The 25085-nt window shown below is 37.7% G+C and overlaps 1 protein-coding gene across 2 annotated transcripts in view; it reads right to left on the bottom strand.

Moving 5' to 3' along the window:
* Positions 1-25085, bottom strand: part of SCAPER (S-phase cyclin A associated protein in the ER) — a 569517-nt gene that overhangs the window by 67890 nt on the left and 476542 nt on the right. For both annotated transcript variants that reach the window (XM_044231262.1, XM_044231263.1), the window contains exon 26: positions 5502-5734. In XM_044231262.1, the coding sequence (XP_044087197.1) occupies positions 5502-5734 (233 nt within the window). The remainder of the gene's footprint in view (positions 1-5501; positions 5735-25085) is intronic.

The raw sequence follows: 25085 nt of genomic DNA, 5'->3' as shown, positions 1-25085 counted from the left end.
AAATTAAAAAAATATAAATTGTAAATAAAACAAGCTCATTAATAAAATTCAATAAAATAAACTCAAATAAAATAAAATAAAATAAAATCTCACCTGTACATAATCAACTAAAAACAAAGAAAACAAATCAATCAGTTGTAGGGAAAGGTGAGTGTACAAAGTTGTTCTTCATAGTGGTATCTGTAGTAAAAAAACTAGAATAAACCTATATGAGTAATAATAGGTTACTTGAAGCAAATCATTGTTACATAATAAAATACTGGGAAAGCCAGTAAAAAGTATTTGCAATTTCCTATTGATTTAGAAAAATAAATAAAAACATGATAAATAATATGTACATGTATTACAGTATTTTTAAAATTAAAAAAAAAAACACATGTTCTTTATATCAAAACCAACCCAGTGATTATCTTTGGGTGGAAGGAATTGAGGTAATTTTTGTGTGTTTATAAAAATACCCATTGTTCTCTTCTGTGTTTTCCAAATTGTTTTTCTCATTGAGCACAGAGTAGTTTTATAATTAGGAAAAAGAAGTTATTTTGAAAAGGAGAAATGAGAGAGAAATAGCCAAACTATCTGCTATTGCAAGAGAACCTAAACATTTAAAGACACAGCAGTAGAGTGAGGGTGGTAAATCTGAGAGAGAGTGACAAGGAGAATCAATAAGTAGTAAAGACTGACTTGAATGTTGGTTTGGTAAAGGAGTCTCTGTGAAGAGTCTGACAATGCTTAGATTGTGGGCTTAAGTAATTGAATGGGATACTGGTGCCACTGACAAGTACAGAGGACACAGGAAAAGGAGTTCCTCCAGGTGGAAAGATTATGTATTCAGTTTTGAATTTGTGGAGACTGATGTGCCTATGCTACCTCCTTGTATGTGGCTAGGGTTTGTTGGCTAGCAAAATGCTAAAGCACAGTTTTATAACTTCTTGAATAGATGCCTTACATTTGATAACTTTTGATTCCAAAAGACTGGTTTCAGTGACTTGGACTCATCTATTTGCCTTTTGGTTGTACTGTTTCATTTTCCTGTTTTGAGAGATAAATATAAATTTCTAATTGGATATGATGAAAAGAATTGTGCAGCAACAAAAGACTTTAAAGAGCCAAAGCAACCCTGTAAAAGAAGAACAAAGATGGAGGCATCACCTCCTGATTTTGAACTATAATACAAAGCTGAGGTAACCAAAACAGTATGGTACCAGCACAAAGACAATTCTGTCCCATTGGTCTATACCAGTGGGACAGAATTGAGAACCCAGAAATAAACCCATGCATCTGTAGTGCACAAATATTTGACAAGGGAGCCAAGAATACTCAATGGGAAAGGACAGTCTCTTTAATAAATGGTGCTGGAAAAACTGGATAATCACTTGCAGAAGAATGAAATTGGACCCCTATCTTTCACCACTCACAAAAATGAAATTGAGATGGATTAAAGACTTAAACACTTAAGTATTTAAGACCTGAAACCATTTAGCTCCTAGAAGGAAACACAGGGAAAAAAAACTCCTTGCAGTGGACTTGGTAATTTTTTTTTTTTTTTTTGGTCATATGATACCAAAAGCATAAGCAACAGAAACAAAGATAAAGACATGGGGCTACACCAAACTTAAAAGCTCCTGCATAACAAAAGAAACAAACAACAAAATGAAAAGGCAACCTACTGAATAGAAGGAAATATTTGCAAACTATGTATCAGATAAAGGGTCAATATCCAACATACATAAGGAATTCCTACAACTCAATAGTAAAAACACAAATAATCTGATTAAAAAGTGGGCAAAGGACTTGAATAGACAGTTTTCCAAAGAATATAGAGATGGCCAACAAGTACAGGAAAAGATGCTCAACCTCACTGATCATCAGGGAAATGCAAACTAAAACCACAATGAGATACCACACTGTACTTCTAGGAATGGCTATTATCAAAAAGACAAGAGACAATTTTGGCAAGGATATCGAGAAAAGTGGACCCTTGTACACTTTTAGTGGGAATGTGTATTTGTATGGTCACTGTGGAAAACAGTAAGGAGGTTCCTCAAAAAACTGAGAATAGAACTACTATATGATCCATCAATTCTACTTCTATGTATATATCTGAGATAAATGAATCACCATCTCAAAGAGATATCTGGACTCTCACGTTCACTGCAGCATTACTGAGAACAGCCAACACACAGAAACAACTTTATGTGTCTATCAGCGGATGAATGGATAAAGAAAATGTGGTGTGTGAGTGTCTGTGTGTATATAATGGAATATTATCCACACTTGATCTTAGCCAAAAGGTCAAGAAGCAATAATGGAATATTATCCAAAAAAGGAAATCCTGCCATTTGCAGCAACACGGATGGACCCAGAAGACGTGTTAAGTCTATGCTTAGTAAAATAAGTTAGATGGTAAAAGACATATACTGTATGATGTCTCTTATATGTAGAAGCTAAAAAAGCTGAACTCCTAAAAATAGAGAATAGAATGGTGGTTACTAAGGCCTGGGCCCAGGGGAAATGAGATGTTGGTCAAAAAGTATGAGGGTAGAAACTTCCATTTCTAAGATGAATACGTTTTGGAGATGCAATGGCGACTATAGTTAACAGTACTATATCATGTACTTGAATGTTGCTTTTAAATGTTTCACCACACATATAAAAGGTAATCATGTGAGGTGATAGAGGTGTTAACTAATCTTACTGTGGTAATTATTTTGCAGTATATTTGTATCAAACCATCACAATGTACATCTTAAACTTATACAATGTTATATGTCAATCATATCTGAAGAAAGTTGGAAAACAGAATTGTGGAGCTTCAGGGTTGGTCCATTTCCTGAACAAATTTCAAATCAGTATTTTTTTAAAAATGCAATCTGCTTCTATCCTACAAACAATACTGCTTTCATAGAACTGTGCTAAACACTGTCACTGCCAATATTTTCACTTTCTAGAAAGAAGTTCTGATTTTTGACAGCCAAACAATAATATTTGGATATTCTGTTAAAGGTCTTTTTTTTAAATTTATTTTTTATTTATTTTCAGCAAAACAGTATTCATTATTTTTGCACCACACCCAGTGCTCCATGCAATCTGTGCCCTCTATAATACCCACCACCTGGTACCCCAACCTCCCACCCCCCCGCCCCTTCAAGACCCTCAGATTGTTTTTCAGAGTCCATAGTCTCTCATGGTTCACCTCCCCTTCCAATTTCCCCCAACTTCCTTCTCTTCTCTATCTCCTCATGTCCTCCATGCTATTTGTTATGCTTCACAAATAAGTGAAACCATATGATAATTGACTCTCTCTGCTTGACTTATTTCACTCAGCATAATCTCTTCCAGTCCTGTCCATGTTGCTACAAAAGTTGGGTATTCATCCTTTCTGATGGAGGCATAATACTCCATAGTGTATATGGACCACATCTTCCTTATCCATTCGTCCACTGAAGGGCATCTTGTTAAAGGTCTTTTAATTTGTTTTTGTATCTCAGGACCTTGTATGGCGTCTGGCACCAAGTGCTACAAGTGACCATTGCATGAACTGATAAATATTTCTGAGACGCCCTTAGATCTAGACACTTGACTACACCATGTAAAATAATGACAATAAATCCTGGTATTACCATCTTTGTTAGAAATCCTCTTGCTTCTTTTCTCCCAGATGAGAAGAAGGAGGAGCCATGTGTCAGGGTGCTGTGCTCTGCTCTAGCTCTATTTCTAGAGCACAAGCCAGAGAATAGCACTAAAGTCTGTGCTCGAACTTTCTCTGCCCAGCTTTACAACTCTACAGATATATAAACTGAAAAAAATTCCCAGGTTATGGCAGGGACTGGAGTGAGATTTCTAGTCATTATATCTGAGGTGCTGAGAAAGCAAGCATGGAAAGAATTAGACATGTTCTGTTTGCTTCATTAGGCAGATCTAAACTACAGTTTGTGGTTCTACACATAGCCATCATGAAACCAACTAACAATGTGTTATATGTAAGAAAAGAACCTTCATCAAAAGTGGTTCAAGTCAGAGATAAGGAGTGGCAGAGTTTTGTTCTAAAGGACTGTGATTGTCCATTATCCATTTTAAGATACATGAGATTTGGTTTGGCAGATTACCAGTTATTTTTTTCCCCAATACCTTCCTCTTTAAGAAGCAATCTGGTAACCATGATAATATATGTGAAAACGTATGTATTTTCTCCTGGAAAGTCCATTAGAATTACACTGAAGCCTTTGGCTGATCCTTCTACCTCATCACAGCTGAGGCATGGACAAGAATGCAGGGTTGCTGTATCACATGGCAGCCCAAAGGAGAATGCTGGAACAGAATGGCATGTATCAGCAGAGACACTGTAGGTTCTACAGTGACCTAAAGAGGTGGGGAAATTGAAGGGGATCAAGAAACTGAAAGGCCAGGGAGGATGAAAGTCAAGTGCTATAAGATAAATGGTTGTGAACCCAAAGGGCCTAGTACTTTCTAGCAATAAATATGCTTGGGGAAAGAGGACAAGTAAATGGAAGGGAAAAGTGAACAAAATAATCAAGGGTAAGAAAAATATTGAATGAAACAACTGTTCACAAGAAACCACTACAGAAAAACCAGAGGAAATTTATAAATTCTTTTGAGACAAATGTAGAAGAGGACATTCTCTTTTAACCTATTAACCTACCATAAGCTTCAGAGCAATAAACTGCATGGATTTTGGAAACCAGAGATCTGTGCTGATCACAGAAAAGTTACTAATAGGTGGGGCAAGAAACTGTTTAACACCAAATGGAACCCTACTGGGAAATTAAATGCCCTGCCTGATTCAAGATTCCTGAGGGAAAAAGAGTTCAGATGTCAGAATAGGAGGAAATTTCCCTGGAGAAGAGGTGACCTTAGAAGTGAACAAGGGTTGACCTTGAGCAGGTGTCAGAAATCGCTACGTTTGTGTAGTGGAAAGCACACAAGTTTTAGGAATCCAGCTAGACTGGAGTTTTGATCTCAAATCTCCTACCTACTTTTTAAATTTATTTATTACATAAACTTAGGCAAAGCACTTAAGCTCTGGCAATTTCCCCACCTACAAAGTCTGAATTAGAAATCCTACACCTATAGGGCTGCAAAGCTTCTATTACAATATGTTTACATAACGAGTGCTCCATAAATAATAGCTATTATTGTTTTAAGTCTGAACCAAGTTTAAAACCAGAGATGACCTGGAATAAGGGAATTCTTAGAAATTCTTGAGTTGGAAAATAGTTGACAGAAAGAAAGTTATAAAAGCTTAGACACTACATATTCTAATATCAAATATCTAAATATCAAGAATGACAGATGAGTTCTAACTGTATTGTTTTTCATTAACAGGACTTTTCTTCTCTGTGTTACAAAATGTAGTGTATTTTCCACCAAGAATTTATGGATGGTGTTGTGAGAACCAATGCCTTCACATGGGCCCTGAGATTTAAATAATTTTAGTATTTTTTTAAAGAAGAAGAAAGTTTGAAGAAATCTAGCAATTTTACCTGATGAGGTCCTGAACTCGACTGTTAAAAGCATCACCTTGTGAAGGTTTGTTTTTCATTTCCTGTGTTAATATTTTTGGTGTAGCTGGCTGGCTGTTTCCATCTGGTCGATTGGCAATCAGGCAGCTAAAAACCACAGCACTGACTTTGAGAAGTCCAGTTGTCAAACCTTCAAAAACTTGCTTATTTGTATTTCTTCCCAAAATAGTGTTATTTTCATCTGGAACATAAACCTAGATGGAAAAAATACAGTAATTATATATCAGTAAAACCACCAGAAACAGAGATAATTTGGAATCTTTCTGGAATCACAAGTAATTTTGAAATTGTAGAGGTGGCTAGTTAAATGTTCAGGTATTGGTTTTTTTTTTTTTTTCAATTTATTTATTTTCAGAAAAACAGTATTCAAATGTTCAGGTATTGGTTTTGACATTATGTTGCTGAGTTCAAGTCTCAGCTTTGTCCTTGCGAGTTGAGCGACCCTGGCCAGGTTAATACTTCCAAGCTTCATTTTCTCATTTATAAAACAGGGACGACAGTGCCTATATCTTAGGGTTCTTGTGAGGATTAAGTGAGCTAATCTATATAAAATGCTTAGTTCATGCCTATGTATATATTAAGTGCTCAATAAATATTATTTATTCAATTGAATAAATTATTTTTAAAATTTGTATGAGCCCGGAAAATGAACCAATGGGTAAACTGACAGCAGCATTGTTTTCTTGAATTGAACTCTTTTCTTTCATTGAATTCTTAAAATATCTAATCTAAATTTCTTTATTAAAGTGAAATATGTATTTTTTTATCACAAAATGGCAAAACAGCTTTTCCTCTAATATATAGGGTCATTTTTGGCCATCTTTGTGTATAGTTTACAGGAAGGAACATGGTTAAAAGTGGGACTAGGAGTTAGAACCTGGGCTTGGGTTTGGCTCTGAAGCTATATGGTATTAGACAAGTTCCTTAACTTTTCTGTGTCTCAGTTTCTTCAATTGTGAAATGAGGATAATCATAATCATAGCAGTAAATCAACCTGTGTAAATTCTTAGAACAATGTGTGGCACATAGGTAAGCCCCACAGACATGTTATCTGCTACTACAACTGCTAATCTTACTATGATTTCTCCTATTACTAGGAGTAAATACTACTGTGTATGAACATCAGCTGTCACAAAGAAGGATGAATTAAGAAGTACAATGGCTAGATCCATAATTGCCAGGCTAGGAGCTCTGTGTCCTTGTTCTGCAATTGGCTACTTAAAGGCTCACTCTTCCCAAGAAGAAGAGGAGCTGCCTCCTGAAGGCCTTACTACCAAGAAAGGGGCTGAGGCAGTAAGCTAAGGATGAGAAGAAAGGAGGTATGTAATTGGAATCAGATGGTACTATATTCAAGATCCAGTTTTTCTTCAGCAGATTATAGGACTTTAATCATTTTACATTTCTGAGACTTGGTTTCTGTATCTGCCTACTTGCTGAGACTACTATAAAGTTCAAATAAATGATGAAGGGGAAAACACCTGGCAAATGATGACACTTTACAAATGCACTTACTTAGTAACAATCACCCTCTGCTTATCCTCACTCTATACCTGCACCAGTTCTATCAGAAGACAGAGGAACAAATAATTACTTGGATTAAAAAAGAAAAGGATCTTTATAAACACAAGCAAGTGTTTCCTCCATTCCTTTTGTTGTTAATTGTTGTTAATTTTGATGAAAATCACTTCACTGAGACTAGCCTGTTATAAGACTGTTGACCATAAGTTATCTCTGACCACTGAGCCATTCTGAAGCCCAAGTAATTAGAGTAGAATTTTTCTGCAGTGTGTACTCCAGTTAACTGATGAAAGTTCCCTTTGAAATTCTATAGCAGTTATAAAACAGTCACACAAAGCTTTTCAGATTGTGACTAGTGTAACCTAGACTGTCCCAAATCAGAAGGTGGTATATGATGAATGGAGTTTGAAACTATTATAGGTCAGAAAGAGCAGGTTATGGTGCAGTGAAACACTCCTCAAAAATATCAGTGGCTTCAAACATAAAGCTTTATTTTTCATTCACATGACATGTCCATGTCAGGCTGCCTGAAACTCTGCATCCCTATTGTCCTTACTCGGGAGCCCAGGTGACAAAGCAACTATCATTTCTAGCAACAATGACCCAAAGAACTTTCTAAGATCATCAAAGTGTTCAGTCTATACTGTCTATATCTGCACTAGTCACAAGTGGCTTTTTTGAGCACTGGAAATGTGGTTAATGTGACACAGGGACTGAATTTTTAATTTTAATTAATTTTAATTTGAATAATCCAATAAATTAATTTATCAGGGACAGTACAAGACACTGCAGGTCACAGTGGCAGAGAAGAAAAAAGGTCTCTGGCAAGGTCCTATATCAACATTTAATGCAGTATCTGAAAGTGACACCATTTTTGCTCACACCGTATTGGCTAGAACTAATCACATAGTCCAACCCAACCATAAGGGAGCCAAGAAATGTCATCCTACTATGTACTTGGAAAGAGAGAAGCAGAACATTTGGTCTGCAGTACTACTGACTGCGTGGTACTGTTTCTTCCATTATGACTATACATATATTATTCACAGTTAAGCTATTTATCATATGATGACTATATTTACTTTCTTATACAAGTTTTTTGTTTAGTTGGGTAACTTTTTAAAAAGATTTTTATTTATTTATTTGACAGACGGATCACAAGTAGGCAGAGAGAGAGAGGAGGAAGCAGGCTCCCCACTAAGCAGAGAGCCTGATGCAGGGCTCGATCCCAGGACCCCGGGATCATGACCTGAGCCGAAGGCAGAGGCTTTAACCCACTAAGCCGCCCAGGTGCCCCTCGGTAACTTTTTTTGTATGCTGAATTTCCTATTTACCTATCATTAATGCATTGTCAACCTTTCTGGCTGAATTGGAATTTCCTCTCAAGTTCAGATGCATCAGGAATTATTGGTTATTTTTAGCTCCCTCAGTGGAGACATTCTCCTGAACCCTATCACACCCCCTGTACTAACCTGGCCTGCTTGCTCTGTAGACCTACTGTACGACTCTCATTTTGAGACTATCTTTCATCTTCATCTTAAGAATTCCTCCCACCCCTTCCCAGGTTAGATTCCCTTTATTTCTTGGATTCCTCTTTTTCTTCTCATTCTCTCATTTTGTTGAGGAATATATTGCAACAACTTCCTAAGAAAGGGTGCAGCACTGGGTGTTATACACAATTAATGAATCACCAAAAGCTAATCATGTACTGTATGCTGGTTAACATAATAATAATAATTAAAAAAAGGGACATGGGAAGAAAAATTTTGAGACCCATGTGTCTGTAAATATCTTTCTTTCATCCTTATACTTTTTTTTTTAAGATTTTATTTATTTATTTGACAGAGAGAGATTACAAGTGGGAAGAGAGGCAGGCAGAGAGAGAGAGGAGGAAGCAGGCTCCCTGCTGAGCAGAGAGCCCGATGTGGGACTCGATCCCAGGACCCTGGGATCATGACCTGAGCCGAAGGCAGCGGCCTAAACCACTGAGCCACCCAGGCGCCCCTCATCCTTATACTTGAATGATAGTTTGGCTGAATAGAGAATTCTTGGTTGGAACTAACTTTCCTTTGGAGTTTTGAAAGACAGCTCCCTTCTTTCCAACTTCAAGCACTGTTGTTAAGAGGTCCAATCTAATTCCTAATGTTTTTGTACATAGTCTGTTTCATCCTTTCTCGGAACTTTTAGGAACTTCTTATCTCTGATTTCCTGTATAGGTCCTTCTTCATTGTGTGTGTGTGTGTGTGTAAAAACTCAGTTGTCTATTTTTTTTAAAAAGATTTTATTTATTTATTTGACAGGTAGAGATCACAAGTAGGCAGAGAGGCAGGCAGAGAGAGAGAGAGAGAGAGAGAGGGAAGCAGGCTCCCCACTGAGCAGAGAGCCCGATGTGGGGCTCAATCCCAGGACCTCAAGATCATGACCTGAGCCGAAGGCACGGCCCAACCCACTGAGCCACCCAGGTGCCCCCTCAGTTGTCTTTTTAATCTGAAAACTGCATGTTTCACTTATGGGAAAATTTCTTGCATTATTTCTTTGCTAATTTCCTCCCATTCATTTTCTCTGTTGGACTCTGGTCCTGAACTGAGCCTGTAACTTTCTAGTATTTTGCTTTCTCCTGCTTTTCATCCTTTGTTTTTTATCCTACTTCTTAGATCACCTAACTTTATTTTCCAGTCCTCCTTCTGAGTTTTTCATCTACTATATTTCTAATTTTCAGGAGCTTTTTTTTTTAAAGACTTATTTATTTCAGAGAAAGAGAAAGAGCACCATGTGGGGGGAGAGTGAGAGGGAGGGTGAGAGAGAGAATCTCAAGCAGACTCTGCACTGAGCATGGAGCCCCACAAGGGGCTCAATCCTACTACCCCGGGAGAGATCATGTCCTGATGGAAGCCAAGAGCTGGATACTTAACTGACTGAGCCACCCAGATGTCTCTAATTTTAGGTGCTCTTTTTGGCTCCGTATATGTTTAGTTTTTATAGTTTTTTGTTCTACGGATACAATATTTCTCATCTCTGTGAGATTACACTTTTTTAAAGATTTTTATTTTGTTTCCTACATGGTCTCTATCTCCTCTGAGTTCTTTCTCTGTACTTTATATTTTAAGCTTTTCTTACATATGTGGTCATGTGGGACATTCTGTTCATACTCAAGAATGATAAACAGACAGATCAGTGTATCACAATCTTGATCCAGTCACAAGCTGGATACAAATTCTGTGTGAAGAGTTTCAGTTTGGATGACTAAACAGATACCTAGCTTTTCCACTGTGGGAATCCCAAATATTAGTATTTATATATCTGTTCTTCCAGGAGAGTTAGTTTCATAAGAATGAAATCCTGTATCTTCCAAGCCTGGAGAACATAAGATGGGCTGCCCATTTTTGCACAGATTCATAGAATTCTGAAGAAGGCTGAGAGGCTCATTATTTAAGGAATAGTTTTTCACTTAATCATTTTTTAAAAAGATTTTATTTATTTATTTGACAGAGATCACAAGTAGGCAGAGAGGCAGGCAGAGAGAGGGAGAAGCAGGCTCCCTGCTGAGCAGAGAGCCTGAAGTGGAGCTCGATCTCAGGACCCTGGGATCATGACCTGAGCTGAAGGCAGAGGCTTAACCCACTAAGCCACCCAGGCACCCAATCATTTTGTTTTTGTATGACTTTTTGTGGCTGTAGATGGTGTCCCCATGCCTGGAGTAACCTTGTTTCAAACTCTTTTTTCTTCTGCCACAGTTGTGGTGAGGAGTACACACAGTTGTGTGTACACACTTGGCTGTACACAAGGCAGATGAAATCTAGGACATCTAAACTGCCTCTTATTTAGATTGTCAACCAATTAGACTTTTTATAGCCCCACTTTCAACCTCATTTTCTGATAATCCTGGTGACTCTAATTCTTGAGCCTTCTGGGATTCTACGGAACAAATTTTCTTCTGGCGTTTTTCTTCCTGCTAATTTAGGTTTTAGCTTTTAGATAACCATCTTTCAACTATCTCCTTTCCAGATTAAAACATATTTGCATTCCTTTTCTTCCCATTCTCTCTGTTTTTGAGGATTCAGGCCTGTATCTACTTACTGTAATATTAGTGGGCCCCCGGCAGAGGAAATGTAACTTGTGTGTTCAAACTGGCCACATTTTAGAATTAACTCAATAAATCCACCAAAACACAACTTTTTCTTTTATACACTACAGAGAGAATATGAGAAATACATTTCTGGGTAATGTCAAGGTTTTTCATCATCACAAATTTTCATAATCCTTTCTTTTCAAGAAACCTGTACTGATTTCAAGTATTTCAAATAAAACACTATGCATGTGTATTTGGCAATCTTTCACTTAATCAGAAGTACTTTATTCACTACTGCATCTTTAAAGAATATAGTTGAGAATTAAGGAAAAATGTAAAAAATCTGAAATACCAAAATTAATGTCATTTATTTAATCACTTGCTTATCTGGCATTTGCATATCTACTACATAAATGGTCAAGGGATCAGAGTGATGCTCTGTTGACCTTAAGGGTCATTCAGAGCCTGCAGACTTTGATTTTACAAAAAACTGTAATAAACTGTGGTTTTATGGTTTATAGAAGAACAGAAAGAACAATATAAAAGAGAAAAGCGGTGACCATTTTAGAAGCAGGTAGTAGCAAAATGTGACACCAGCTCTGGAAACACAAAAAAGGACATATATGAGTGAAAAAAGGCACTTTATTGTGAGACTCAGTTATTACTAAGACTTGCTCATTTTTATTTCTTCTGATATTATTACTTACTACATATAACTAGCTTATGCTCAAAATGACAACCTAAAGATAACCCCCCAAAAGGGGGGCTAAATTATGAGTCACACTCACTGGAAGGGGATAAGAGAAGGAAGGATGAAGATTAACATCTATGAGGTTTTTCTACTAAGCCAAAAATGCTTAAGCACTTTTCTTATATCATCACATTTAATTTTTACAAATAAATAATTCAAGTTCAGAGATATCAAGGACATGCTAGTTAATGGAAGGTCTGGGACCTGAACTTGAATTTATGAGACTTTAAAGCCCATGTGCTTTCTCTTACCCCCTGCAGATTTCCTCTCATTGGGTATCTCTTTTACTGAGCAATCTGTAGAAACTCTTGTCTTTGGTGGAGAGAAGCAAAAATTGGTCATGGGCCAAACATTGTTTTTCTGATGTCTCTTCCATTAAAAAAAAAAGGAAGAAGAAAAATTCTTTTAGACCTTCATTTTGGCCAAAGGGCAAGAAAATATATTTAAGGGTTGATGGGATAATTCTGGGTTAAATGTACTAATCTCATTATTCAGAAACTGTCAATGTGGTTTGAGCGTGAAATGTCACTTCCTCATCAGTCCCAAGAAAATAAGCTCAGTATAATGTAAATCAGATATATTTTTATGATATTCTTATATTCTTTGTCCACTGCTGACAACTTTTGATTTTCTATTTCATTGGGGCTTTCTACTTGATTTTAGAAACACCACTTGGCAGTTTCTCATAAACACAAATTGAAAAACTTCTCTAACAATCTGGCAATTAGATGAAAAACGCTTGTGGCCCGCAGGAGCTAGGCTTCCCTTATTAGGCTTGCTGCACTGAATCCTGGGATTTCAGACCTAGGTCTAAAGGCCCTCACTGTACTGAACAGTATTTTACTTTCTCCCCATAATTTTCTAGTTTCCTACAGTCTAAGTTAGTCTGACATTCAGTTCAGTCTCTCATCATATTTTCCCATAGAATTCTGTGCATGTATATCTGTGTTTTTTTCATTAGTATTGATCACTTCACTGCTGAGAACAGAGTTTTCTTTTGCCTGAAATCTTTAGTGAAGCCTTTATTTGTCTTTTTTTTTTTTTTGGATTTTATTTATTTATTTTTTTCCTATTTTATTTTATTTTATTTTTTTTCCAATTTATTTATTTTCAGAAAAACAGTATTCATTATTTTTTCACCACACCCAGTGCTCCATGCAAGCTGTGCCCTCTATAATACCCACCACCTGGTACCCCAACCTTTATTTGTCTTATCAGGACATTTTATTCAAATGGTCACAAAAAATTTCCTTATCCTTCTATATAGATTTTTCTTTTGCTGGTTTTAAATAATTTAACAGCAATGCTTTAATAAGAAACCAATGTTTCATCTATGAAAGGATTTTCTCTTTTTATGATTTTATTTATTTACTCATGAGAGACGGGGGCGGGGAGAGGGAGGCTGAGGCACAGGGAAGAGCAGGCTCTCTGTGGAGCTGGGAGCCTGATGCGGGACTCGATTCCAAGACTCTGGGATCACGACCTGCGCCAAAGGCAGACGCTTAACCAACTGAACCACCCAGGCACCCATAGGAAAGAATTTCAGGATGTGAGGGTGATCTGGCTGCGACATCTGCCACCCCACTGATCACCAGGGTTGATCTGGCTGGTCCGGCTGGCTAGGTGGGTGTCCCCTTTCTCCCTCACTGGTCCATGTACAACTGTCCCGAAGCTGCGTGCTTGGTGGAAGAGAAGCACCTTCCCCCATAGAGGAAGATCATTCTTCCATCAAGGGTACAGAGCAGCTGCGCTCCCCAGCCAGGACCTCCAAACAAGCTCTCAAGGAAAGAATTTCAAAATTGCCTAAATTAAGGTAAGGAGGGGCTTATCTTTAGTGAGACAAAAGATTCTTTCTCCTCTTTAAAAATGAGATTCGATAAAAAGAAACTTGCAGAAGGTATGTATACAGTAAGAATAATGTATTCAGAGCAATTCTCTATACTGTTGTCTTTTGTCTACTTGGATATCATCATTACTTGCCAGAGGTAAAATAATTCATTAGCAGTCTGCTCTTTGGGACACTTAGTAGATGAAAGGCACACCTCGAGTTCTCATACATGTTTATAGACCAACACTGGAGTCTGAACTAACTTCCAGCACAGTTGTTTGGCCAAGAGCACACTGCAGGTTGAGAACCCTGTCCTTTAGGAAAGGTGTGCTAGCAAAATCTTCCCCACCCCCCTGCTCACTGCCCTGATCTACTGCACACCTGGCTTACCTGAATCTGGAACACATTCCATCCTGGGGTGGGTGGTCTGTGAAGGGCAGGGGAAGGTTACTTTCCCAGCATGCAGCAGTGCTTGTAACTACCACCTGCTGGTATGCACCAGGTCTGGCCTGGGAAAAAAAAGAGCTATGTAGCTTTTGGCTCTTCTAAATCTGTCACTTCTGAGGCAGAAGTCTAAAACCACAACTTTCTCCAATGGATGAAAGGTATTTCCTTTAGTATATTTCTTCAGAATACACTGGTGTGGCCATTATCTTATAGTTGCAAATTAAAAATTGATTTCATGTATATATTCTTACTACAAAATGTCCCCTTCCTCTCAAACTATATTTGACCTTTGTAAAGTCTGCAGATATTTCATATAGTTTTAGATCTAGAAAGAACCTCACAATCAATTTTTTTCTTTTACTTTATATTTGAGGAAACCATGGTCCAGAGGAGGAGACTTTCCTGAGGATAAAGAAATCATCAGGGTTGGAATAAGTACTGTGCTGCTTCTCTAAACCTGCTCCAAGGAGAAATTCAATATTTTTAGGACCAAGCCCTGAGGCAAATTTTTAGTAAAATTAAATTAAAAGTCATTATCACTTTTAAAAGGCAAATTCACATTCTTTATCCACCACTATCTCATACTACCAAAATTGTTCCAAAAACTTTCTACATTCTTTTTCAAAATACAGGAGGATGCTTTTCTTAGTAGTACAAATCCATCCTTCTGTAATGTGATTCCAAGAGAGAGAGAAAATTAACTTGGTAATCCAGTGGTAATTCTATCCAACTGATTTTTAGTATTGTGAAGTTGGATTTATATATTTTTAAGTTGTATAGTGTATTTGTTCACAATGGTCAGTATATGAATTAAGTTCACTGAGAACCACTAGGAGATTGTTTAGAAATAAAGGCTTAGCTCAAGAACCAAGAAAAATCTCAAATAAACAACCTAACCTTATACTTTTTTTTTTCAAAGATTTTATTTATTTATTTGACAGAGAGAAACAGTGACGGGAAATACAAGCAGGGGGGGGAGCGGAGAGGGAGAAGTAGACTTCCCACTGAGCAGGGAGCCTGATGTGGGGCTCAATCCCAGGACCCTGGGACCATGACCTGAGCCAAAGGCATATGCTTAAGGACTGAGCCACCCAGGCGCCCCCCCAAACCTTAAACTTAAAGGAGCTAGGAAAAGAACAACAAATGAAGCCTAAGGCCAGTAGAAGGAAGGAAATAATAAAGATCAGAGCAGTAATAAATAAAAGAGAAACTAAAAACAAAACAAAAACAAAAACAAAAAATAATAGAAAAAAATCAATGAAACTAGGAGAGGTTCTTTGAAAAATTAATAAAAATGATAAACCTCTAGCCAGACTTATCAAAAAGAAAAGAGAAAGGACCCAAATAAATATAGTCACAATGGAGAAAGGAGAAAAAACAACCAACACCACAGAAATACAAGCAATTATAAGAGAATATTATGAAGAACTAACTATATGCCAACAAATTTGGACAACCTGAAAGAAATGTATAAAAGCACCTAATAAAGAAAAGTCTAGGACCAGATGGCTCCAGGTGAATTCTACCAAACACTTAAAGAAGAATTCATATCCATTCTTCTCAAACTACTCCCCAAAATAGAAAAGGATGGAAAACTTCCAAATTCATTCTATAAGGCCAGCATTACTCTAATACAAACCAGGTAAAGACTCCGCTAAAAAAAAAAGAACCAAAAGCCAACATCCCTGATGAACATGGATGCAAAAATCCTCACTAAAACACTAGCAAACTGAATCCATTAATACAGTAAAAGACTCATTCACCATGATCAAGGGGGACTTATTATTCAATACTGACCAATCAATCAACATGACACACCACATTAATGAAAGAAAGGATAAGAACCTTATGATTACTTCATGTGATGCAGAAAAAGCATTTGACAAAATACAACATCCACTTATGATAAAAACCCTCAACAAAGTAGGTTTAGAGAGAATACCTCAACATACTTCAACATAATAAAGGCCTTATATGAAAAATCCACAGCTAATATCCTCCTCAATGAGGAAAAACTGAGAGCTTTGCCTCTATGGTCAGGAACAAGACAGGGATGTCCACCCCCACCACTGTTATTTAACTAGTACTGGAGGTCCTAGACACAGCAATCAGAAAATGAAGTGAAATAAAAGGCATCTAAATTGGCAAGGAAGAAGTAAAACTTTCACTATTTGCAGAGACATGCTACTCTATATAGAAGTCCTGAAAGACTCCATCAAAAAAACTGCTAGAATTGATTCACAAATTCAGTAAAGTCGCATGATACAAAACCAATGTACAGAAATCTTGCATTTCTATATACCAACAATGAAGCATCAGAAAGAGAAATTAAGGAATCAATCCATTCACAACTGCACCAAAACTATTAGGATACCTAAGAATAGACCTAGCCAAAGAGGTCAAAGACCTGTACTCTGAAAACTATAAACACTGACGAAAGAAATTAAGATGACACAAAAAAATGGGAAAACATTCCATGCTCATGGATTGGAAGAACAAACATTGTTCTTTGCTACCCAAACAATCCATACATTTAATGTAATCCCTATTAAAATACCAAAGCATTTTTTATAGAGCTGGAACAAACAATCCTGAAATCCTAAATGATCCTAGAATAAAAGACCCTGAATAGCCAAAGCAACTGTGGAAAAGCAAAGCAAAGCTGGAGGCATCACAATTCTGGTTCCAAGTTATATTACAAAACGACAGTGATCAAGACAGTACGATACTGGCACAAAAACAGACATACAGATTAATGCATTAACATAGAAATCCCAGAAACAAACCCACAACTATATGGTCAATTATTCTTCAACTAAGTAGGAAAGATTCTGCAATGGAAAAAGACAGTCTCCTTAGCAAATGATGTTGGGAAAACGAGAACAATGCAAAAGAATGAAACTGGACCACTTTCTTACATCAGACACAAAAATAAATTCAAAATGGCTATTGACCTAAATGTGAGACCTGAAACCATAAAATCCTAGAGGACAACATAGGCAGTAACCTTTTTGACATCAGCCACAGCAACTTCTTTCTAGATATGTCTCCTGAGGCTAGGAGATAAAAAGCAAAAATAAACTATTGTGACTTCATCAAAATAAAAAGCTCTGCACAGGAAAAGGAAGCAATTAACAAAACTGAAAGGCAACTTACAGAATGGGAGAAGATATTTGCAAATGACATATTCAATAAAGGGCTTCCAAAAATATAAAGAACTTACAAAACACCAAAAACCAAAACAATTAAAAAATGGGCAGAAGACATGAACAGACATTTCTCCAGAGAGAACATACAGATGGCCAACAGACATGGAAAGATGTTCTACATCATCAGGGAAATGCAAATTAACACTACAATGAGATATCACCTCACACCTGTCAGAATGGCTAAAATCAACAACACAAGAAACAATAGGTGTTAGTGAGTACAAGGAAAAAGGAGAACCCTCTTACACTGGTGGTGGGAATGCAAACTGGTAGAGCCAGTCTGAAAAACAGTATGGAATTTCCTCAAAAAGTTAAAGGAATTACCTTTTGACCTAGCAATTGTACTATGAGGTATTTACCCAAAGAATATAAAATACTAATTCAAAGGGATACATGCACCCTGATGTACAATAGCCAAATTATGAAAACAGCCCAAGTGCCCATCAACTGATGAATGGCTAAAGATGAGGTATATATATACAATGGAATATTACTCAGCCATAAAAGAATGAAATCTTGCCATTTACAATGATAGGAATGGATCAAGGGGGTATAATGCTAAGTACAATAAGTCAGAGAAATAACACTTGATTTCATTCATAAATGGAATTTAAGGACAAAACAAATAAGCTAAGGGGAAAAAAGAACAGAGAAGGAGGCAAACCAAGAAAAAGAATTATAAGTATAGAGAACAAACTGGTGGTTACCAGACTGGAGGTGGGTGGGGCTGGGTGAAATCGGTGATGGGGAATAAGGAGGGCACTTGCTATGATGGGTACCAGGTGTCGTACGATAGTGCTGAGTCACTATATTGTACACCCGAAACTATTAACACATTGTATATTAACGGCAATTTAAACAAAAACGTAAAAAAAAAAGAGGAAAGCCCTCTCAAGACAGTGTCAGAGTAAGGAAAAAAGGGCAAAAAATGCAAAAGGGTTCCAAGAGCAGAAGAGGTTTCTATACTGTTGGCACTATCTTATTTCCTTTAGTTACTGTCATTAGACATACAACAGTTTTTTCCCTATTGATTTTTATAAAACATCTATACTTATGTTCTTATGCATAAAAAGAGAACTAGTGAAAGATATTTACCCTGATGATTTACTTGGCTTCAAAGTATAAAATCAAATAGGAATGGCTAATAATTTTCAACATCTTTTTTAAAATTCCACAAATAATATTATGACTATATTAAAGAGAATGTTAAATTTTATCCCAAATGTTATTTCCCTTTCTAATAGTTAGAACTTCTAGTCTGTTTACATATTTTATGCAAAGTCCTAAAGAATATAGTTTTTTAAAAGATTTTATTTATTTTGACAGAGAGAGATCACAAGTAGGCAGAGAGGCAGGCAGAGAGAGAGAAGGAGAAGCAGGCTCCCTGCTGAGCAGACAGCCCCAACACAGGGCTCCATCCCAGGACCCTGAGACCACGACCTGAACTGAAGGCAGAGACTTGACCCCACTGAGTCACCTAAGCGCCCTCTAAATAATATAGTTTTAACAAACTTTAGAGGACATGCCTTAGTGGTCATGATGCTTAGAAATGTCTTGTTTTTAAGTGTTGAATCATATCATTCTTCTGCTCCAAACATTCCCTGGATTCTTTTTTTTTTTTTTTAAGATTTTATCTATTTATTTGTCAGAGAGAGAGAGCGAGCGAGCATGTGCACAAGCAGGCAGAATGGTAGGCAGAGAGAGAAGCAGGCTCCCCACTGAGCAAGGAGCCCCATCTGGGACTCAATCCCAGGACTCTGGGATCATGACCTGAGCCAAAAGCAGCGGCTTAACCAACTGAGCCACCCAGGTGTCCCAACATTCCCTGGATTCTTACCTCTTATAAACTAAAAAGCCTAAAACCTCATAATGGCCAACAAGGCCTTTCTTGATCTATTGCCTCAGTTACTTCTCTAAATTCATATAGTACACTGTGTCTCTTGTCTCTATTCAAATGCTACCCTATCCTTAAGCCTTTGTAGACTACCTTTTTAAAGTAACATTCTTTTCCCCCAAACCACTTTCTCTTTACTGTTTACTCAGCTTTTTGTTCCACTGCAATGGTCATCTCCTAAAATGCATTTCTTCTTTCCCCCAACTAGAATATAAGCTCCATAAGGGCAAGACTTTGTTTTGTTCACTTCCCTGTTCTTGGGCCTAAAACAACATTGACTATGTAGTACAGGTGCTCAAAAAATAATTGTTGATTACATGTAGATATTGGTACTTAATGAAAAAGACTATGTCATCCAAAAACTGTGGCTCATTCAGAAGGTCCATGTATCAATAAAGCCAGCACTTAAAAAAAAGTATAGTATATTGTCACCTTGGGTAAATTTGTGAGTAAAAGGAACAAAGGAATCTTTCAGGTTACTTCTTGTCCACACAATGTCCTACTTCTTCTTCACCTTTTATTTCTCTTTTAGTTGCTGCAGTCTATGTGATACATATTCTGTCTTCCCCACCTATAACATAAGTTTTATGCCTCAACTGAGCCCCTGGGAATGCTCTGCGTTATTACACTAACCACATGCATTTTAAATGTCTCTTAACTGTCCTTCCTACTAGACTGTGAGCTACTATTTGCTTCTATACTTTTGGTGCCTATGGTCTAGTTTGTACTCCTAAATATTTGTGGAATGAAAGAATGAGTAGCTTCTAGAGGCATTTACAAAGCAGCTTTGGTAGGCTGAGAGTACTTTGCTGGGATCCAGGAGGCCTGAGTCTCAGTCTAGCCTACCCACTAGTACTAGGATGACCCATGTGCCTCCAATCCCTCAAATATATCTATTATTCTCCCTTTATGCAAACGAGAAAACAGAAGCTCAGAAAGGTTAAGCAACTTGCATAAGATTGTGAAGTCAGTAAATGGTGGAATAGTTTCTCAAATCAGACACTGGAGTCTATGTTTAGTGATTTATCACACTCAACATCATGGTATCTTCCTTGTACAAGGTTAGACTGGTTAATCTCTAAGGCCTCCTTTAATCCCCAGATTCTATGATTCTGTAGGACTTTACTTATGGTCATGAAGTTATCTAAGTAAAGTCATCTATCTGGAATATGAACAAGAACCAGGAAATAACAAAACCAGTGAAAAAGGAGATGGAAGCAGGCATACTGATGCCAGTGAGAAAACAGTTAACTAGTGAAAACAGAGGTAAAATAATGATACTACTACTTAAGAAATAATATAATAATAATGCTAGAGGGAGGAACCGTTAGAATAGAGAATTAGAGACTCTCAGCATTGGACAGTTCCATAGTTAGGTCCGTATCTGGTCCATTTTCTCAAACAGTAGAGGGATTTCTTAATATGGGTCTGACATCCCCAGCCAGAGGGTGCTCACTGAGGCAGGGCTTTCCAATTTTAGATAGTTTTATTGCATTTAAGGCAATGTCTGTCCTTTCCCCCAACCTCTTAGCTCCTCACCAACTCACTGGTCATTGGTCTCTTCATTCCTCTGTGGCAATAAGGAGGCTCCCCTTTTCCCAGGAAAACCACTCAAAAATTTCAAAACAGGTCTCATGAATACTGAGTCCCAGTTTTTTCATTTGTTTCTTACAGGGCATGGTTTATACTTCTTTACCTATCTGGTTACTCTCTGTTCTGAGAGGGACTATCATACTCTTGTTCTAAAACACTATTCAACTACATGCTATCACCGGTTTTTTCAGAAGTCATGCAACACCCCTGACATACTAAGTTCACAGTCATCTAAAACCTATAGGTCTTGGGGCACCTGGGTGGCTCAGTGGGTTAAGCCTCTGCCTTCGGCTCAGGTCATGGTCTCAGGGTCCTGGATCAAGCCCCGCATCGGGCTCTCTGCTCAGCAGGGAGCCTGCTTCTCCCCTCTCTCTCTGCCTGCCTCTCTACCTACTCGTGATCTCCCTCTCTCTGTCAAATAAATAAATAAAATATTTAAAAAAAAATAAAACCTATAGGTCTTTCCTCTAACCTTGAGCCTTTTACACTGATGCAACAGAGAAGCTAAGTTATTAGCACACCTTATATTCTGGAGCTAATTTTTTTCAAACTGAACACCAGACCATCAGGATCTGTATCAGTCCCAATTCTATCACTCTAAAAATTATTTGTTCCTTCTACTTTTGTATAAAGGTAATATGCCTGCTTTCTATGCCTCTCACACACCAGACTTAAGCCTGAATTCTCTGAATGCACATAGCCAACCAAGGAACACACACTGGGATACATCTTACCATAATAGCTTTCATTCTCTTTTGGGAATTCAAACCATGCCATTTGTACAACAGAAGCAACTGGGACTAATGGGCTAGGGATAAGAAGTATGTGTAGGGGAGGGGTGTGTGTGTGTGTGTGTGTGTGTGCGTGTGCATGCCCACACTTTCATAGATTTATAATTGTCAGTTCTAATATTTTCATTTGATTTATCTTTGTATCTTCTATTTCTTTGCTGAGACTTTCTCTCTTGTCATTTTAAAAGCATATTTGTAATTGCATGTTGAAGATTTTTGTGATAGCTGCTTTAAAATCCTGTGAGATAATCACAGTATTTCTATTTGGCTTTCTTTTCTCATTCAGGTATAAATTTTCCTAGCTCTTGGTATGATGACTGGTTCTTAATTGTATCTTAGACATTTGGATTATAGGTTATAAGAACACTGGATCTTACCTAAATATTGCATTTTAGAATACCTCCCCTGATACCACACTGTTGGGGGGTAGGGGCGACACCTTGTTACTGTTAGGTAGGGATGAAGTCCAGGTTGCCCACTTGGCCTTCACTGACACCCTCACGGGGAAGGGATGGTGTCCCATTCTAGTTTGGTGACAGTAGGAGTTCAGGCTCCTCACATAGTTTCTCCACTGATACCACACTGGTTTGGAGCGGGGAAGAGGTAGTATGTTATTTTTCCCCAAATGGCCTTCAAAAGAGGGTGGTGGGGCCTGTTACTAGGGAAAGGTGGTTAAGTCCCAGTTTCCTCCTACTCAACCTTCTCTGAAACCACCATAGTGGAAGGGCACTGCACAAGTGCTTAATTGCTTCTTAAGGCCTCCGATTTTTCCAGAGAGTAATACCCACTGTCACTTTACAAGGATTTTTCTTATAGCAGTAATAGTGGTGGAAGAGGCAGTGGTGCTAGTAACAGCTTACATTAGCAGTGTAAGATCCTGTGCTGACAACTTCACCCAGATCTTCACACTTGACCCGCATAATACTCCCACAGAGCAGTACTATTATCCCTATTTTCAGAAAAGAGAACTAGGGTTTAGAGAGGTTAAATTACGGCAGAGTCAGGATCTCAATCCAGGTGGTTCCCCTGCTGAGCCTGAGCCTTTAACTACTTGACTGTACTGTAGCGAGGGTTAATCAAGAGGACACGTGAAAGTGCTTGGAGATTTGAAAGCACTAAACAAGTGTGAGGGAATTTTTATTACCACTTTCCAGAGTCTTTACATGTGACCATGATTAGGTAAATCAAAATGCAAGCTTCATCCAATGTTAATCATTTAAACATTGTTTCCCTTTGTGACAGCTACTCAAAGGATGATGCTTCATATTCAGCAAAAGCTTTAAGCAAGTACCTCTGAAAGTTTCAAAGGTAGAACTTTAGGAAAATACACATACATATTACTTTCTCATAGGTATTTCTACATTTTGCATACATAGAAATGAGAGTTGAATTTTGCTTTAATCTCTTCAAAAAGGTTTAAGTTGAAACTTGTGAGGAGAGACAGGATACGGATAATCATTGAGCCATGCTTATCTACATTACAGAAAGGACATTAGCATTGTGGAGGAACTCCTTCAGTTTAAGGAAGCACTTATATGTAAATCATGAAGTAGATGAATTCACATGAGAAAGGAAATGTATGCCACCCACATTTCACCTATATTTGAAATAACTGTAATTCTCTGATCCACAAAACACATTAGCTTACAACAATTTCTTTTATTCACTTATCAAATATTTTTCAAATACTACTAGTATTTTAAAGTATTTTTCAAATACTTCCTAGGCTCTGTGGTGAGCTCAATTGGTGAAGATCACGAAGACACAGTTCCGCTCTCAAGAGTTCACAGATAAGTACACCAGAATTAGAATTCCAAGTGATAAGTGCAACAACCCTAGAAATAAACTCACGGCACTGAGGACTGGTGCAAGGAACACTGCCCAAAGGAGGCACCTCCTGAGCATCCCCATCAAAGGATGAACTTCACTTGGTGAGGTGGTGATAGTGTGGGGCAGCAGAGTGCACCAAAGTAAACAGCATGAAAGAAGGCATCAGAGTGTGTGGACATTCAGGGAGTTGCAAGTTGCTGGGTATAGCCAGAGCAGTGGGAAATCAGACTGTCAGATCACAGAGGCCTGGTGCACTTCATTAAGAAATTCAGCTCTTAATCTAGAAGGTGATAGGTTAGCCAGCAAAGGATTTATTTCAGAAAGAGGACTTGTCACAATGTGTAGGCTGTTACAGAAGAGGTTAAAACTAAAGGCAGGGAAGGAGGCTACTGTATTGTTACAATTGAGAGATGATGGGGAGTGGAGAATAATCTGATTAAATTGCATATTTGAGTAATGGGGAAGAAGGAATTATTTACCAGGATAGGGAATAGAGAAGAAGGGAGGAGGACAGTCCCAGTTTCAGACATGCTCAGTTTTGGATACTAGGTATGGAGATGCTGATTTAGGATCACTAGGGTCTGGATAACAGTTGAAGCCATAAACATAAAACTGTCCATGAAGATTGTACAGCTTGATGGGGAGGAAAAGAAAAACTCAAAAAGGAATCCTAGGAAACATCAACATTTGTAAAATGGCCCACTGGGAGGACAGTCCAGAGGAGAACTTATATAAACCAAAGGAGGAAAAAGTTTCAACCTGGAAGTCACTGGTGATCTTGGTGAAAGCGCTCTGAGTAGATGGTGGGAAGAAAAGCCCAAGTATGGTGGATAGAAAGAGAATGTGTAGTGCTGAAATGAAAAGAGTGAAGGCAGATAGCTCCTTAAGATGCTTGGTTGTGACAGAAAGGGGTGGTTAAGTGGGACAGAAGCCCATGAGCTGTGACTTCTCTTATATTGGGGAAAGAACAGTGCCTAATGACATGATACAATAAAGCCTGAAGATGCTAGTGTCTTATACATGATAGCTTAGTTTTTGGTAGCTTGGACAAAAACACATGCAGGAATTAAACTGTCATAAAAATATGAAAGTGCTAGTCTTAAGACAGGTAATGTGATTCAACAAAGAAGGCGATCTTCCCAAGTTAATGATAGGTAATAGTAAGTTTTCAAAATCATGCCATTTATTCATTTTTCTAAAAATACCTACCAAATTAAATACCTACCAAATTAAACTTTACATAAAACTTACAATTTTTTGAAAAGGTTTCAGGAAAGGAAAAGTGAATTGGGGGTAAATCAGAGGAGGAGACGAAAGGTGAGAGACTGTAGATTCTGGGAAACAAACTGAGGGCTATGAAGGGGAGAGAGGTGGGGGCATGGGTGAGCCTGGTGGTGGGTATTAAGGAGGGCACATACTGCATGGAGCACTGGTGTGGTGCATAAACAATTAATCTTGGAATATGAAAAAAATAAAATTAAGTTGTTAAAAAATAAAGTATTTTGACCAGTGGTGTTAAAAAAATAAATAAATAAAATTTAAAAAAATGTTTCAGTCTTCCTCTTTGATTTGGGGAACAAAATCCCCATATATTTCTCATTGCATGCACTAAATC

Source organism: Neovison vison, chromosome 13, assembly GCF_020171115.1.
Source record: "Neovison vison isolate M4711 chromosome 13, ASM_NN_V1, whole genome shotgun sequence".
NCBI lineage: Eukaryota > Metazoa > Chordata > Mammalia > Carnivora > Mustelidae > Neogale > Neogale vison.
The sequence above is the reverse complement of the archived record's forward strand: the minus strand, read 5'-3'. Positions and strand labels throughout refer to the sequence as shown.